The 18,249-nt window shown below is 42.4% G+C and overlaps 1 protein-coding gene across 3 annotated transcripts in view; it reads right to left on the bottom strand.

The window, feature by feature from the left end:
* Positions 1–576: 576 nt before the first annotated feature.
* Positions 577–18,249, bottom strand: part of LOC140478741 (mediator of RNA polymerase II transcription subunit 12-like protein) — a 609,926-nt gene continuing 592,253 nt past the window's right edge. For all 3 annotated transcript variants that reach the window (XM_072572053.1, XM_072572054.1, XM_072572055.1), the window contains 2 exons: positions 4,702–4,783; positions 577–1,446 (listed from right to left, as the gene is read on the bottom strand). In XM_072572053.1, the coding sequence (XP_072428154.1) occupies positions 1,394–1,446; positions 4,702–4,783 (135 nt within the window). In that variant the 3' untranslated portion in view covers positions 577–1,393. The remainder of the gene's footprint in view (positions 1,447–4,701; positions 4,784–18,249) is intronic.

Raw genomic sequence — 18,249 nt, 5'->3', positions numbered from 1 at the left:
GCATTTAAAAGGCATATGGACGGGTACAGGAATAGGAAAGGTTTAGAGGGATATGGGCTAAGTGCTGGCAAAATGAGACAAGATTAGGTTAGGATATCTGATCGGCATGGATGAGTTGGACCAAAGGGTCTATTTCTGTGCTGTACATCTGTATGACTCGTCAAAGATTGCTGAACTTTTAACTATATTCCTTTATTTTTTTCTGGTTTATATTAACAAGGGCTTTAATGTTAACTATTACCTTATTTTTCTACTCACTCTGTGAAGGTAATGCTTAACTTTGTTTCTTTTACTACCTTGAACCTATTTAGCATGGTACCTATGATGGCGCTGTGTTTGGCGACATTGTACACTTTTCACTGTACTCCTGTACTTCAGTAGATGTGACATTAAAATCTAAATCTAAACGCCAGCCCAGTCAACAATACTTGTGTCCGACAAGTGAATAAAAGAAAGCTTCAATGCTGATGTGCTTACCCTAACTCAGGCACAAACCACAGTGTCACAGGTTCACACATGGAAGCCATCCCAAACCAGCAGAGAACAAATGGGCCAATCACAGGACAGGAAACCACTTGCTCCGATGTTAATTGTTGATTTATTAGATTCAAGTTGCAACCATCATCTTCATCCTTCACGTAGCTCGTCAGGTCCGAATGTAACATATAAATACCAAACTCAAACCATACACAACAGAGCTGCTCAGAGGTACCATACAATAGTATCACCGTCATCATCGTCGTTGGGGAAAAATAGTTTTATTATTTAACAAACTTATTTTCTTCTTCTTAAAAAGTGCTCATGTAAAATTACAAATCTAGGCAAAATTGACAGTTTAAATGAACAGCTTTGTCTGGTCCTCAGGAGGCTCAAAAGAATATAAGCCACTTAAACGTGAAAAGCATCTGCGGCCACAGTTCTGTAGACAGCCGATTTCATCGTAGTCAAATTCATTCATATAAACCATTATTTTGGTCCAGTGCATTGTTAGGGTGTCCTCGCTAACAAATAAATAAATTCCATTTGTATCTAGAACATTCCATTGTTGTAGATTAGCTAAAAGCGCCAAAATTGACTTTTAGCAAAAACAAAACAAAAAAAAAATCCAGCAGCTTCGTTTTTACAGGACCTACAAGATCCAAGAAACATGTCTCATTGTAAAACTTCAATTTCTTTTTCTTTTAAATAAAATAATCTACTCTCACTTTACATTATTTTTCACATCAGCTACATCACGGGGGGAGGAAAGCATGTGTTGGAATAATGATGAAGAAAAAGAAATAGCAAGAGGGGGAAGAGTGTGGGCATGAACAATGATTGAAGCCCCCACAGGGAGCTTGCTCGGTTTCTGTTGTTCTCCAGGGACTGCCTGCTCAGTTGTTCTCTCCCGTGTTCAGTAATGGGGTGGATGACTGTAGGCGTTTGACGGCTGTTGGGGCTGATTACCTGGCAGAGGTTGAAGGTCACACAAACATCACAATCAGCTACACATCACTGCGATTCAACTGCTCATCAAAGTTCAAAGAGGTTAGCACAACATTACATGGCACTTCTATGGGTGCGAGAGAGAGAGAACCGTGTGAGAACGATAACGACACAATAACTTGACCAAGGGACCTGGACTGCAAGGTGATCTGAGATGTGGAAGGGGCGAAGAAAGAGGAGAAAGGGTGGGGAGGTAGGGGGAAAGCAGGAGGTGAGGTGAGACGATTGTTTGGGCAACTCAGGCAAAGAATTCAGGCTGACCACCTGGCTTCACTGATTCACTGAATGCCTCACCTTCCGCCTTGGAACGTTTCAACTGTAGGGCATCAACGTGGACTTCACCAGTTTCCTCATTTCCCCTCCCCCCACCTTACCCCAGTTCCAACCTTCCAGCTCAGCAGCGCCCTCATGACTTGTCACACATGTCCATCTTCCTTCCCACCTATCTGCTCCACCCTCCTCTCTGACCTATCACCTTGACCCTTTCCTCCATCCACCTATTGCACTCTCAGCTACCTACGCCCCAGCCCAACCCCCTCCCCATTTGTCTTTCCACCCCTGAGGCTTCCAGCCTCATTCCTGCCCGAAACCTCTATTTTCCTGCTCCTCGGATGCTGCCTGACCTGCAGTGCTTTTCCAGCACCACTCTAATCTTCACTGATTCAAGCCAAGTACACTTCTGAGGAAGGGTCACTGGACCCAAAACGTTAACTCTGATTTCTCTACACAGACACTGCCAGACTTGCTGAGCTTTTCCAGCAAGTTGTTTTTGTTTCTGATTTGCAGCATTCACAGTTCTTTGGGTTTTTGTATTGTTTAAATTTTGCCCAGGACACAGTGTTATTTATAATTCAGTTGCTGCTCACCTTCCTGCCTGGTTTTTGTTTTATTCATTTGCAGGATGAGGATATTGGTAGCTAGGCCAGAATTTATTTCCCATTCCCACTTGCTCAGACAGCAGTTAAAAGTCACCCACATTGCTATGAATCTGGAGTCACATGTCAGTCAGACAAGGGGAGGATGGCAGATTTCCTTCCCTAAAGGGCATTAGTGAACAAGATGGGTTTTTTTCCGACAATGGGTAATGGACTCCAGATTTTTTCAAAATTGAATTCAAATTCCACCATCTGCCATGGCAGGTTTCGAACATGGGTCCCCAGAACATTACCTGGGTCTCTGGTGATAATACCAGAGACCAGTCCAGTGATAATATCACATTGCCTTCCCTTATGGTGTCTTGTGTTATGAATTGTCTTGTTGGATAAAGGATCATATCGGTGCCAGTAATTGTTGCACATGAATTGATTACTTACAGTGTCGGCCCAACAAGTCCACAGTGACCCTCCGAAGAGCAACCCACCCAGACCCATTCCCCTATATCTAACACTACGGGCAATTTAGCACGGCCAATTCACCTAACCTGCACATTTTTGGGCTGTGGGAGGAAACCGGAGCACACAGAGGAAACCCACGCAGACACAGGGAGAATGTGCAAACTCCACACGGACAGTTGCCTGAGGCGGGAATTGAACCCAGGTCTCTGGCGCGGTGAGGCAGCAGTGCCACCCATTTGTTGACAACATCCCAGCAGTTTTAAGGATACTAACTGCAAACTATGTCTAAAAATGTGTTGCTGGAAGCGCTTATGCCCGAAACGCTGATTCTCCTGTTCCTTTGATGCTGCCTGACATCAACAACAATGCATTTTTAAGCTCTGATCTCCAGTATCTCCAGTCCTCACTTTCTCCTTGCAAACTATGCCTGTCTATACTGTCCATCAGTGTTGGTTCCCCAAAGCCTATCCACCATCTAGAAGGCATAACAATGACAATTAAGAAGCTCAACAACATTAGGGACAACTGCCCATTTGTTTGGCACCCCACACACCAGTTTAAATGTTCACTCTTTCCAATACAAGCACACCGTATCTACCATCTACAACATGCCCTAGAACACATTATCAAAGCTCATTAGAAAGCACCTTCCAAATTCTTATCTCTTTTACTGAGAAGGATGAGGGTGGAAGACAGATGGGAACACCAGCCCCACCTGCAATTTCCCCTTCAAATAACAGACCGTCGACTTCGAATTACAGCAACATTCCATCAATATTCCTGGATCAAAATCCTGGAACTTCCTTCTTAATGGCACTGTAATAATAGGTGATAATAATAAACTGCCCCATTGTGCCCAGGGATATGCAGGTTAGGTGAATTAGCCATGATCAATTGCCCCATAGTGTCCAGGGATATTGCAGGTTAGGTGTATCGGCCATGATCAATTGCCCCATAGTGTCCAGGGATATTGCAGGTTAGGTGTATCAGCCATGATAAATTGCCCCATAGTGCCCAGGGATATTGTAGGTTAAGTGTATCAGCAATGATAAATTGCCGCATAGTGTCCAGCGATATTGCAGGTTAGGTGAATTAGCCATGATAAATTGCCTCATAGTGTCCAGGGATATTGCAGGTTAAGTGTATCAGCAATGATAAATTGCCCCATAGTGCCCAGGGATATTGTAGGTTAAGTGTATCAGCAATGATAAATTGCCCCATAGTGTCCAGCGATATTGCAGGTTAGGTGTATCAGCCATGATAAATTGCCCCATAGTGTCCAGCGATATTGTAAGTTAGGTGAATTAGCCATGATAAATTACCCCATAGTGTCCAGCGATATTGCAGGTTAGGTGTATCAGCCATGATAAATTACCCTTTTGTGTCTAGGGATATTGCAGGTTAGGTGAATTAGCCATGATAAATTGCCCCATAGTGTCCAGCGATATTGCAGGTTAGGTGTATCAGCCATGATAAATTACCCTTTTGTGTCTAGGGATATTGCAGGTTAGGTGAATTAGCCATGATAAATTGCCCCATAGTGTCCAGCGATATTGTAAGTTAGGTTAATCAGCCATGATAAATTGCCCCATAATGTCCAGCGATATTGTAGGTTAGGTTAATCAGCCATGATAAATTGCCCCATTGTGTCCAGGGATATGCAGGCTGGATGGATTACCCATGGGAAATACAGGGTTATTGGGAAAGGGCAAGCGGTTATGTGTGGGTGGCATGCTCTTTGGACAGTCGGTGTGGACTTGATGGGTCGAATGGCTTGCTTCCACACTGAAGGGATGCTATGATGAATGCATGCAAAGCTCAGAATGGCATTTGATATGATAATTATACAGAATTTTGATTCTTATTTAAAATTGATACTTACTAGAGAGCTGCTTTTGCAGCTGTCGAACCAGTGCTGCTGTCTGCTGCTGTTGCTGGGTTTGTTGCATACCCTGTCTGGAAAACTGCACGAGGGAAAAGAAACACATTATTGATACTTAATTTGTCAAGAATTCCAGTCACTCAGCTAGTACTATGCATTGATGCGGTGCTCTGCCTGTAAATGGAACAATGTTAATGTTTATCTGCCAGGGAGGTTCACTAAAATTTAGCAAAGGTGGCATGCAAATCTCACTCCCAGTTCCGAAACATTGCAGGCAAATTCATACCTTGTTGGTCTTCATTGATGCTTGCTTAATGGTAATATTCAGATTGTCAAATGGTATTTGCTCTAGGCATTTTCAGTAATACGGCAATCACAACAATAACTTGTACTTTAACCATTGACTCCATCTATACCTCCTACTGCCTTGGGAAAGCCACCAACATAATCAAAGAGCCCTTCCGCTCTAGGTATACTCTCTTCCATCAGGCAGAAGATACAAAAGTTTGAATATATGTACAAATAAATTCAAGAACAGCTTCTTCCCCACTGCTGTCAGACTTTTCAAAGGGTATGCTTGCCTTTATTGATCAGTGCATTCAGTATAGGAGTGAGAGGTTATGTTGCGGCTGTACAAGTCATTAGTTAGTCCACTTTTGAGATACTGCATTCAATTCTGGCCTCCCTGCTACAGGAATTTGAAATTTGTGAAATTTGGAAGGGTGCAGAAAAGACTTATAAGGATGTTGCCAGGGTGAGAGGGTTTGAGCTATAGGGAGAGGTTGGATAAGCTGGGTCTGTTTCCCTGGAGCGTCAGAGGCTGAGGGGTGACCCAATAGGGGTTTATAAAATCATGAGGGACACAGATGGGGTGAATAGCCAAGGTCTTTTCCCGGGGTAGGGGAGTCCAAAACTAGACGGCATAGGTTTAAGGTGAGAGGGGTAAGATTTGAAAGGGAACTAAGGGACAACCTTTTCAAGCAGAGGGTGGTGCGTGTATGGAATGAGTTGCCAGAGGAAGTGGTGGAGGCTGGTAATATTAGAACATTTAAAAGGCATCTGGATAGGAATATAAATTGGAAGGATTTATAAGGAAATGGGCCAAATGCTGGTAAAGACTAGTATAATTTAGTATATAAGGTCAGTATGGATGAGTTGGACCGAAGGGTCTGTTTCCGTGCTGTACAGCTCTATGATTGAAACTTTAATTCTGATCTCTCTCTCTCTCTCTCTCTCTCCACCTTCTCTGTGCCTGTAACATAGCACCCTGTTCTGATACTCTGATGCACCTTATATTGTACGATCTGAATGGATAGCACACAAAACAACACTTTTCACTATACCTTGGTACATGTGACAACAATAAATCAATCATTTATGTAGCACGTTCAAGGTAATAAAGTGAACCAAGGTGCATCACAGGAGAATTATTAACCTGCCTACAAAAGGAGAGACCAGCTCAGGGCTTGGTCAAAAAACAAGCATCTTACAGGAGATTCGGAATTGAGATGAGGAGTAATTCCTTCGCTCAAAGGTTGTGAACCTTTGGAACTTGCTACCTCAGAGGGATGTGATGTCTCCATCAGTTAATATATTTAATGCTGGAAAAGACAGCTCTTGGTCTCTCAAGGAAGCAAAACAAGGAGGGAGTGGGAAGGAAGGTGGAACTGAAGTGCAGGATCAGTCATGATTGGGGCAGGCCATTTCAGACTGAGATGAGAAGTAATTTCCTCACCCAGAGAGTGGTGAGCCTGTGGAATTCTCTGCCAAAGAAAATAACTGCGGCTAAAACAGTGCATCTTTTCAAAAAGGAATTTGATGGAGTGCTTAAGGCTTAACATATTAAAGATTATGGGGGAGAGTGGGACCAGGAGTTGGATAATCAGCCATGATCATTTTGAATGGTGGAGCAGGGCTCAAAGGGCAGAATGGCCTACACCTGGCCCAATTTTCTATGTTTGTATTGAATGGCAGAGCAAGATCATTGGGCTACATGATATATACTTGTTTTTAGTTTTTATACTCTTATGAGGGAGTGGTAGAGAGCAATGGAGGTTGAGGGAGAGAATTCTAGAGTTTGGGGCCTGAGCATTTGAAGACATTGCCACTGATGGTGAAGAGATGACATTCATTGGCTAGCAAGAAGCCAGAGTTGTAGGAATGTGCAGACTTTGGAGATTTACACAGATTGAGAAAGGCCGACTTGGCCATCGAGGAATGTAAAGGATAAGAATTCTAAAATTAAGGAATTGCAAAACTGGGAGCAGAATTCAAACAATATTTTGAACAGTATAAAGGAATGTAAGGCCTTCTCTCTCACACACATACACACACTCCCTCCCTTTGCCAGCTCCGCTGAGTGTCTCTCACCTCCCGAATTTCCCTCTCCCACTTAACACCCAATTGTGGACCTGGGAATTTCCCCCCTCCAGATTTGTCTCGCAACTACTGTTCCCTACGTGACAGTTTGACATCTTTCCATCCATTTCTTGGAAGCTATCAAATGTGCATTTTTTAAATTTAGAAACTGACATTCCAATCAAAGCCAGGGCTAACAAGTCCATCGAAGGGCAGATCGCTATTTGTAATAAATGTAAGGCACACTTAGGCTGTCTGAACAAAACAAAAAGAAATTTGGATGCTGGAAACCAGAAACAAAAACAGTGATTGCTGGAGGAACCCAGAACTTGTGGAAAGAAGTCAGAGTTAACATTCTGGGTCCAGTAAGCCTTCCTAAGAACTGACCCTTCTTTTGTTATTCCAGCAATCTCTGTTTTTGTTTCTGACCGAAATGAGAATGCAGGAGCAGGACTCTGGTTAAAATAGGTGGATGCAGAGTTAAGGAAATGGAGGAAACTGAGGGAGGTGATGGGGGATTGAGGCACATGGGCAGAAGTGAAGGGCCTGAGGAATATATGCGATGATAACTTTTGAACAAGGAGCAGATGTAGGTCAAGGGAACATGTTCCATAATTCAGTAAGATTGTAGGTGTTCTGATCACTCCACATCCTGGCCTAACCCTATTAAACTTGCACCTCTTTTGCTCATCGAGAAGGTAAGCTTGACAGAATTGAATGATCAGGTAACAGGAATTTTGGAGGGAAAGTGGTAAAGCAGATAGATTAGAAGATGACAAGAAAATGGAGGAAATAGTGAAAAATAGGCGAAATAGTGAAAAATATGGGAAGACTACACAATGAGGAAAAACAGAAAATGGAGGAAAGGATATTTAAAGGAATCAGAGAAACGACAAGGTGAAGGCTGATATCCAAGACAATCACGTTTTTCATATGAAAATCCTTCCAGCCACTGGTTGCTAAGTTATCATTTAGGAAGTATATTAAGATGTTACAAAAAATACCCAAGGAAATGAAACTCATTGATACACAAAATGGAGGTACAGTGGGTGGTGTTCTTGCCTGTGGGCCAGGTGCTTCAGGATCAAATCCCAGTGAAGCACTTGGTGGCCAAGAAAGGTACATTCATAATGTGGCAAACCAGGTGGATTATCAACCTGCGAATCCCACTCAACACGTGCATGGGACAGGCAGTAGGGACCAGAGGGATTCCCAGTCAACTGTGTGATGGAACAAAAGAAAGAGCCTTGAATAACATTATCCATAATGTCAGACTTCAATGTGGACGCAGTCACAGCAACTCAGATTCCCTGGATGAACTGTAGCCCACCATCACCAGACACAAAACAATAAGTGTTCAAAATGTTTCTAATAAGTTTCTTTTCCAGATCCAGACCTAGTTTATAGAGGCACAGAGCTGAAACAGCACGAAAACAGACCCTTCAATCCAATTCGTCCATGCCGACCAGATATCCAATATTAATCTAGTTCCGTTTGCCAGCATTTGGCCCATATCCCTCTAAACCCTTCCTATTCCTGTGCCCATCCAGATGCCTTTTAAATGTTGTAATTGTACCAGCCTCCACCACCTCCCCTGGCAGCTCATTCTATACACGCAGCACCTCTGCATGAATAAGTTGCCGCTTAGGTCCCTTTTAAATCTTTCCCCCCTCACATTAAACCCATGCCCTCTAGTTTTGGACTTTCCTACCCTGGGGAAAAGATCTTGATTATTTAGCTTATCCATGACATTCATGATTTTATAAACCTCTATAAGGTCACCCTACAGCCTCCTACCCTCCTCTTGAGTTTAATATTCACATTGGACGACGGCCAGTGTGGAGTTTGCAAGTTCTCCCAGTGTCTGTGCGGGTTTCCTCTGGGTGCTCTGGTTTCCTCCCACAGTCGAAAGATGTGCAGGTTAGGTGGATTAGCCATGCTAAATTACCTCACGGCGTCCAGGGATGTGAGGACTAGCCACGTAAATGCAGGTTTTGGGATTAGGGTCTGAGTGGGATGACCGTCGGATGTTCATTGCTAAGCTGATGGTCTCAATAGCCTCTTCCCACACTATAGGGGTTCTACAATTCTATGAATGAGATAAGTTCCCAACAGTAACAATTAGACAAAGCAATGTACAGAACTTTACAGCATAGATATTCATCCTATTGTTTATATTATCTCTTTGAAAACTCTATCCAATTTAGGTTGTAATGACAAAGATGATCAATACTGTTACTAAGGAATGACTAAACTTGTATCAGTGAAACAGCAAGATGCTTGAGGTGATTTCTTCATCTGCAACATTAAGGAGAGAAGGTGGGAGATCTGACTGTAGAGGACCATGTAACAAATTCAGCCAAACTAACAAACAGGGTGGAACAGAACACAAGACTGAATGTGAAAGATATCGCTGAATACAAACTCCATCAGAGTAGAATCTTACATTCTGTAGGTGCCTGTCGGGTGGAGGTAAATATTGTTTTTCAGGACAACGAATAGCCAGAAAACATTTGTTTTCACATAAAGGCTAAACACTGCGGACGCTGAACATCTAAAACAAACAAAGAGAAGGATGGAGAAACTCAAAACGTCTGGCAGCCTAAGCGGAGAAAGAAACAGAGTTAACGTTGTGAGTCTTCTTCAGAACAAAAAGCTTTTTTGCCCATGTGTTTAAGGGCCACTCACGTGTTGTCATTTCAGAAAAGAAGAGATGGCGAATTAGGAAACTTTATATAATCCATTGGTTAAACATTAACATACAGTGGATTAGGGCACTGACCAAACAAGGGAGGTTGGAGCAGGGGTTGGAGGGAGTTAAAGGGACCCCATTCACCCATTGGACCATCTTAATGCTCTGTAAGGTTGATGCTTGTGAGACATTGCAGGGGCTGAAAGTAGGATGGGGGAGAAGATGAGAGAAACAAATTGCGGGGTTGAAAACAGAGAGAAAGCTGCCTTCAGGCCAAAGGGGCAGATTTCTTCACAGCAAAAAAACAATATTGTTTTTAATGTCAGGAAGATTTACTTAATAACATAACAATAGAACGTGCAGGGAAAACTCAGCAGATCTAAGGAGAGAGAAACAGAGCTAACATTTCAAGTCCAATATGACTTCTTCAGAACTAATGGCGTTTATGTTGTTAAGATGAGTGGAACAAAAATGGAACATCAGGGAAAGGTTAAAGGTCAAGGGAGATTATGTGGAATAAAAAACATCACAGGGAATGTTAATGGTTGTTATGAAGAAACAAAGTGTTGGCCTGGGACAATGTTCCTGCTATTTTTTTTCTTCATGGTCTGTGCTCAGCAGCAATTTCTGGGATTAGTGGTCAACTGGAAACCTTCAAAGTGGCTGCAATTTAGAGACAACTATGTCACAGCACAATAAAACTCAGCAGTGACTGAAAGCAAATACAAGTAATCTTGTCTACTGGAGGAAAGAAAAAGATCAAAACGGGAGGCAGAGATCATAGTCTGAAGTTGTCTAACTCAATGTTAGCCCAGAAGGCGAGAAGGAGTCCAATGGGAAGGTGAGAGGAGCTAGGTGTTTCAAAATGGCAAATGAATGGAGTGTCAGTGTCACTTGAGGGGAATGAGTCACCCAGTCTGTTGTTGATAAATAGATTACTTTTACAGTGTGGAAACAGTGTTGGGCCCTTTGGCCCAACAAGTCCACACCGACCCGCCGAAGCACAACCCACCCATAACCCTACATTTACCCCTTACCTAACACTACGGACAATTTAGCATGGTCAATTCACCTGACCTGCACATCTTTGGACTGTGGGAGGAAACCGGAGCACCCGGAGTAAACCCACGCAGACACGGGGAGAATGTGCAAACTCCACATAGTCAGTCGCCTGAGGCGGGAATTGAACCCTGGTCTCTGGCGCTGTGAGGCAGCAGTGCTAACCACTGCGCCACCGTGCCGCCCAGTTCCCACTGAACAGCGGACCACACTGTTAGCAATGAATGCTGCATAATAAATTGAGAACAGTACATGATTCCATTTGGAAAGAACATTCGAGGCCTTGGCAGATGAGGAGAGAGGACAGAAAAAGGACAGTTGTTAAACATACAATTGCCCGAGATGGTGCTGCAGGAAGGGACTGTGAGAAAGGTTTATGATACATGATTATAATTTGGGAAACAGGGTACTCAGGAAGAAGCAAATGGTTTTTTGGTTTATAGAGTCATAGAGATATAAACAGTCCCTTCGGTCCAACTCGTCCATGCCAACCAGATATCCCAACCCAATCTAGTCCCACCTGCCAGCATCCGGCCCATATCCCCCCAAACCCTTCTTATTCATACACCCAATCATATGCCTTTTAAATGTTGTAATTGTACCAGCCTCAACCACTTCCTCTGGCAGCTCATTCCATTCACGCACCACCCTCTGCGTGAAAACGTTGCATCTTAGGTCCCTTTCATATCTTTCCCCTCTCACCCTAAAACTATACCCTCTAGTTCTGGACTCCCCCACCCCAGGGAAAAGACTTTGTCTAGTTATCTTATCCATGCCCCTCATGATTTTGTAAACCTCTATAAGGTCACCCGACGCTTCAGGGAAAACAGCCCCAGCCTATTCCGCCTCTCCCTATAGCTCAAACCCTCCAACCCTGGCAACATCCTTGTAAATCTTTTCTGCACCCTTTCCAGTTTCACAACATCCGTCTGATTGGAAAGATACCAGAATTGCACCCTGTATGGTTCTATTAGAGTGATTAATTTAAGGATCAGAAACTCATTTTTGTTTTAGCAGTGGGAAAAAAAATAACATTTCTAATAAATCATGTGACTTGACTTAAATGACTAGATAAGCTACCTGCTGAGGTAATTTTTTGAAATGTTTACTAGGTTCAGCTTTTAAGTTCAGCGAAACACAGATCAGAGGCCAAAAGTAAGTTTTGTTCCAAAGAAAAGAACCATACAGGTAGACATACCATTCATCAGCCTCAAAGTAGCCCAAGGAGATGGAGAAAGCTTTGGATTTTTTCAGAGCCTATGTCTCAGGAAGACGCTGGGAGAATCATATCCAGTGAATACACAGGGTATCACCAAAATAAAACACTTGTGACCCTGCAAGTTGCATAAAAATTTAAAGAGCAAAAATAGGAGTGGTAATGTCACTGAGGTTGAATGTCTGTAAAGGGTAATGCTGGGGAAAAGGGTGGAATTTACTTTTTATTTATTGTTTATGGTAAGATCATTGCAAATTGTCTTCTATATAACTTTGTTTTTTTTTCCTTTGTGTAATAAACTAGTGTTACTTTGGTAAAAGTACACTGAACATATTCAGAAGAGGCAGTTGATGAATAATCACCATGATGACCAAATTGCAAAAATAAATTTCAAGGTCTAATCAAGTCAGTTTTCATGCTCTGATCTGACTCAACCTGTATTATGATCAGCTGGATCAGTCAAGTACCATTTCCCTGCTACCAGTAATGAATTTTATAGTTTATAATTCTTATTTTATAGAACAAAAGTGTCTATAGAAATTGGATACATAAGTGGCTGAAAAATTGGAAACAGACAGTAAGAACGAATGGGTATGGTTTGGGATAGAGGAACATTTGCATTGGAGGGGGTCAATATTAAGACCTTTGTTTTTCTTCCTTTTTAAAAAGTGATCAAGAGCTTAATTGTAGAGAAACAATGTCAAAGTTTGAATATGGCACAAAAACGTAGAAGCATAGAAAACTGCAAGGAGGACAGCGTCCAACAGGTCACAGGCACATTCACGCAGTGGGAGGACTGGTGGCAGATGACTCTAAATATGGAGAAGTGTGGGTGATACACTTTGGTAAAAGAACATGGAGAGAGTAAGTCTACAATAAATGGTGCTATTCTTAAGGTAATGTGGAATCAGAGAGGCCTGAGTTGATATGTGCATAAGTCATTAAAAGTGGCAGGACAGGTAGAATCAGCTTGTAAAAAACAACATACAAAAACTCTAGGCTCCACGAATTGGGGTGCAGAGTACAACAGCAAATGAGGGGAGACAATGGTCCAGTGGTGTCAACACTAGTTGAGAAGCACAGCAGGTCAGGCAGCATCCGAGGAGCAGGAGAGTCCTTCATGAGGAATATATTAGACTAGACTATTAATCCAGAGAATCAACGTTTCGGGCATCAGCCCTTCTTCAGGATGCCCGAAACATCGATTCTCCTATTCCTTGGATGCTGCCTGACCTGCTGCGCTTTTCCAGCAACACATTTTCAGCTCTGATCTCCAGCATCTGCAATCCTCACTTTCTCCTCGAAGATATTAATCCAGAGACCCAGACAATATTCTAGGGATCTTATGATGGAAGGTGAACTCAATTAAAATCTTGAATTAAGTGTCGAATGATGAAACCATCATTGATTGTTGGGAAAAACTCATCTGGTTCACTAACATCCTTTGGGGAAGGAAACGGTCATCCTTATCTGGTCTGACTTATTAGTGACTCCAGACCTACAGCAATGTTGTTAACTCTTAATTCTTAATAATTAGGATAATGGCAATAAATGCTGGTCTCCCAATGCTGCCCATATACTAATAAATTAAAAAAAAAGATTATGTTGAAGTTATACAAGACACTATTTGGACCGCAGATGGGATATTATGTCAGTTCTGAGTAACGCACTTTAGGAAAGATGTGGACATATTGGACAGTGTGCAGACGAGGTTTCCAAGCACAGTTCCAGGGCTGTGATATGCCAAATTGAGGATAGACTGCAGAAGTCGGGAAGGTTTGCCTCGGAGAGAAGACTAAGATGAGTTTTCATAGAAATTTTCCAAATCATGATGGGCATGGATAGATTGGCTAGGGAGAAGCTTGGAAAAGGATCAAGAACTAGGGAGCACAGTTTTAAAGTGTTTTGCAAAAGAAGAGAAAGCTCTCTCGCTCAGTGAATAGTTAGGGGCTGGAACAGACTAGGTGGAAGTGTGGTGGTGATAGGTTCAATTCGGAAATTCAAGGGGGTATTGGATGACGGTTTAAGTAGGAGCTAAATTAAGACTTGTGGAAGATTGGCAACAAGTCAACATCTGTTGCCGACATGATGGACCAAATGGAATCCATCATCGTAACAATTCTGTGATTCTATGGCCAGAAACTACACCATTTATTTGGAGGCAGGGAGACAAAATGAAGGAGAAATTCTAACTAGGTGCTCCTTGTTTCAGTGCAAGTCAGGAGAAAGGATTCTAGGAACTAGGGCAGGTCAGCTAATAATGCCACAGTCCATGTCTTCAGTGAGAGCTCTGGCACTATTAATTGAGATCACCACCGATGGAACAGGATAGGCTATAAACGGGAACATAATTCAATGCAACTATTCTTGGTTCAGGCGAAATTCACTTCTTACTACCTCTTGTGCCAATCCTGTATTTTGTCTGCTATTACAAGTTGATGGCATGAAGGAATGAAGGATGAAGGAATGTTCCCTCTTCCCCAACCCCGGAGGAAGGGAAGGATTCATACAAAAACTATCGACAAGCCTATGGAGGTTTTATCCACAGCCAGGTCCGAACTGTAAATAAGTAACTCAGTTTCCAGTATGGAAAACAAAATGTGAAAAATGAAGAATCTGGGCACTCACAAAATGAGAGAGAGCCAGGGATAATGTTGCAAAGGCTGAAACTGTCCAGAGCCTACAGCACAATTACACACAACACTAATCTTAAAACCCACACAGAGATAGTACAAGAGGCCAATCACCCCATCTTGAAATTGATATCCACCACTCCTTCCCCACAGCCTTACAAATTTTAACCCTTGACAAGTATTTGCTTTTGAAAGTTATTATTGTATCTTATTCTGTCTCCCTCGTAAAGGGTAAAAATTACTAATCTCATCCAAGTCCTTTTACTAACAGCCCATAATCTTTGCTACTGATTTTTCCATCACTAGACATAATTTCTCCGTACTTATTTCATCAGAACCCATCTAAATCTTGAAAAACATTTGTCAAACCTTCCCCCCAAAGCTCTCTGCTTTGAGAAGATAAGGCTAGTTTATCTGATCTCTGTGAATGAAATTCCCTCAAAAGTTAAGAAATGCAATCTTACCAAATCATTTTCACTTTTTTTTCTTTTCTAGTTTCAGGAGCTAGCATCAGTTAGGTCGTAATCTTATCACACTGAATTTCCCTCTCCTGTTCTCTTGTTTATCGGTCACCTCAAACCTTTCACCCTGCCCATTCCATCTCCCTACAGCAACTCTGCACCTTGTTTTTCTTTTTGAATTGATTTATTATTGTCACATGTACCTAAGTACAGTGAAAAGTTTTGTTTTGCGTGCTGCATAGAGAGACCATAGCAAACAAAGATCATAGGGTGAGGAATGCAAAGCTATGGCCACAAAGAAGGTGCACAAAAAGCAAGATCAACATTAGATTTGAAATTTGAGACGTCCATTCAGAAGTCTAATAACAGTGGGAAAGAAGCTGTTCTTGAGTCTGTTGGTATATATGTTCAAGCTTCTATATCTTTCACCTGACGGAAGCGGTCGGAAGAGATTATGACTGGAGTGGGAGGGGTTTTTGATTATATTGGTTGCCTTCCCGAGGCAGTGGGAAGGACAGAGGGAGTCAGTGGATGGAAGGTTGGCTTGCGTGGTGGTCTAGGCTGTGTTCACAACTCTCTGTAGTTGCTTACGGCCCTGGGCAGAGCAATTGCCATAATAAGCCGTGACTCATCCAGATATGAATGCTTTGTATGGCGCATTTGTAAAAGTTGGTGACAGTCCTTATGGACATACTGAACTTCCCTAGCCTCCTGAGGAAGAACAGGCATTGTTGTGCACACTTGACCATCACATTAATGTGGATGGTCCAGGACAGATTGTTGGTAATCGTCACTCCTAGGAACTTGACGCTCTCGATCCTCTCCACCTCAGCTCGGTTGATGTCGATAGGGGCATGCCCTCCACTTTACTTTGTGAACTTAATGATCAGCTCTTTAGTTTTGCTGACATTCAGGGAGAGAGTGTCATTGCATCATGGCACTAAGCACAAAATCACTTTCCTGGATTCTGTCACATCATTGTTTGATATCTGGCCGACAATGATGGTGCGTCAGCAAACCCGCAGATGAAGTTCGAATGAAGTTTGGCCACACAGTCATGAGTGTACAAGGAGTACAGAAGGGAGCGAAGTATGCAACTTGCAGGGTGCCGGTGTTGGGGATTGTCACGGAGGAAGCGCTGTTGCCCAATCTTCGCTGATTTTGGTCAGTGGGTCAGGAAGTCAAGAATTCAGTTGCAGACAGTGGAGCAGGGACTTAGGTCTCTAATTTTGGAGATTATCTGGTTGGGATTACAGTGGTGGTGCACACATAACAGCATCTGTCATCCACAAGATGCATTATTGTAACTCACCAAGGATCCTCTGACAGCACCTTCCACACCCGCAACTTTTAGCAACTAGAAGGACATTGCAGCAGACGACTGGGATCATCATCAACTAGAAGCTCCTCAACAAGTCGCATATCATCCTGTTTGAAACTATATGTCTGTTTCCTCATTGTTGCTGGATTGAAATCCCAAAACCCCTTCTCAAACAGCAATGTGGGTGTTGCTACAGTCCAAGGACAGAAGAAAAGTCACTACCACCTTCATCAAGAACAGGCAATAAACAGCCAGCGTTGTCCATGTCCCATGAACAAATTAATAAAAACTGCATTGAAGGGTTGTTAATGATGTGATCAATCGTCCCCAGGTTGACTCTCTCAATTATTTTCTATGTGTTTGGAAAATGACATTGCTCTTCTTTAAAAAAAGCTTTGGCTGCTTGAACTTAACCAGTGGTTCATCCGGACTGGGAAAATTAACAAAGCCTCTTCCTAATTCCTGCAGCATTGGTGTCCTCTGCACCACGTGTTAAATCAGTCCTCCATTTGATGAGCTTTGTAAGAATAAAATTGTTTCATTAGAAAAATAGCAACAAACTGCGCTACACAAGTCAGGTTTGAATCTAAAATGGGTTGAATTATTTGACATCAGTGTGGATGGTCAGTGTTACAAATACCCTCACTGTCTCTCTGACTGCAGTGCTGCATGGAACAATGGAAACATTCCCATTCTTGATAGCTGTCCTTGGACCGGTATGTCACGCGAGGTACAGCAGCAGCATTCCTGTCTCTGAGTCACAGCTTCAAAGTCCCAATCCAGAGTACATATTGAAACCAGGTGTGCAGGTCAATCTTGAAGATATTGCACGCCTCTTTCACAGCAGTCTAATGCACTTGGCCTGAACTCAATGTCAGGTCTGCATAAGGGATCTCATCCCAGAGAACAGAGAATCACATAAGCATTACAACACTTCAATCCACCGTGCCTGATTCTATTACTTTGTTCTAACTGTCTACCTTTTCTCCTGGGTATTGTGGGGTTGTCTCATGACAAACACTCATGCATATGGTCATCGATTGAGGACAGCATCACGTTTAACAGTGACCCATCCTTTGGGAACTACCATCACCTATGGACACGAGAGCTGGATTCAGAAATCTTAACCCTGACATGTCCTAAAAGGGGAAATGGATGAAACCAAGGCATACATGGAGCATGAATAACCACTGTGATCATATCTATCAAAGGCACGTCTGACAAATCAGTGTAGAGCTTCATTAGCTAAACGTTTTTTTAAAAATAAGACATATAAATCAAAGAGAGTTGCTTGGTGCACAGTTCCACTACACAAAGGCAAAAACACCTTGGTTTCAAAATAGGCAATTGGCAACAATTACTGAGTTGGTGTCAAATGCAGAAGGATATACTATTGGGGCTAGTGACAGACATCGAGCTACCTCTGAGGTAAGGTAAATTCACAGTTGGCCTGTTTTGATAAATAAAGATGAAACACAGCCATCGCTGCTCAGTAACTCTGCTCCCTCAAGGCTGTACTTTAAGTATTACATCACCCTGGAGATCTACTTTTAAACTGAGGTTCAGTCACAGCAAATACCAGAAGTTTGGAGACTCTTATTAAAATAATAAATCATAAAAATAATCTATTTTTAATGCACAAAATATTCCAATGACTAAATGGTGAAGACTTGTGAAATATAGAACAGGAATAGGATAATTTAGCAATTTACTCATTTCATAGAATCTTGAAACCATTACTTTCTGCCAACTACCCATGCACAACAAGGAGTTGGAAAGGAACTGAAATATTCAGTCCAAATTTTGAA

The sequence above is a fragment of the Chiloscyllium punctatum genome, chromosome 6, assembly GCF_047496795.1.
Source record: "Chiloscyllium punctatum isolate Juve2018m chromosome 6, sChiPun1.3, whole genome shotgun sequence".
In the NCBI taxonomy this organism is placed as follows: Eukaryota; Metazoa; Chordata; class Chondrichthyes; order Orectolobiformes; family Hemiscylliidae; genus Chiloscyllium; species Chiloscyllium punctatum.
The sequence above is the reverse complement of the archived record's forward strand: the minus strand, read 5'-3'. Positions and strand labels throughout refer to the sequence as shown.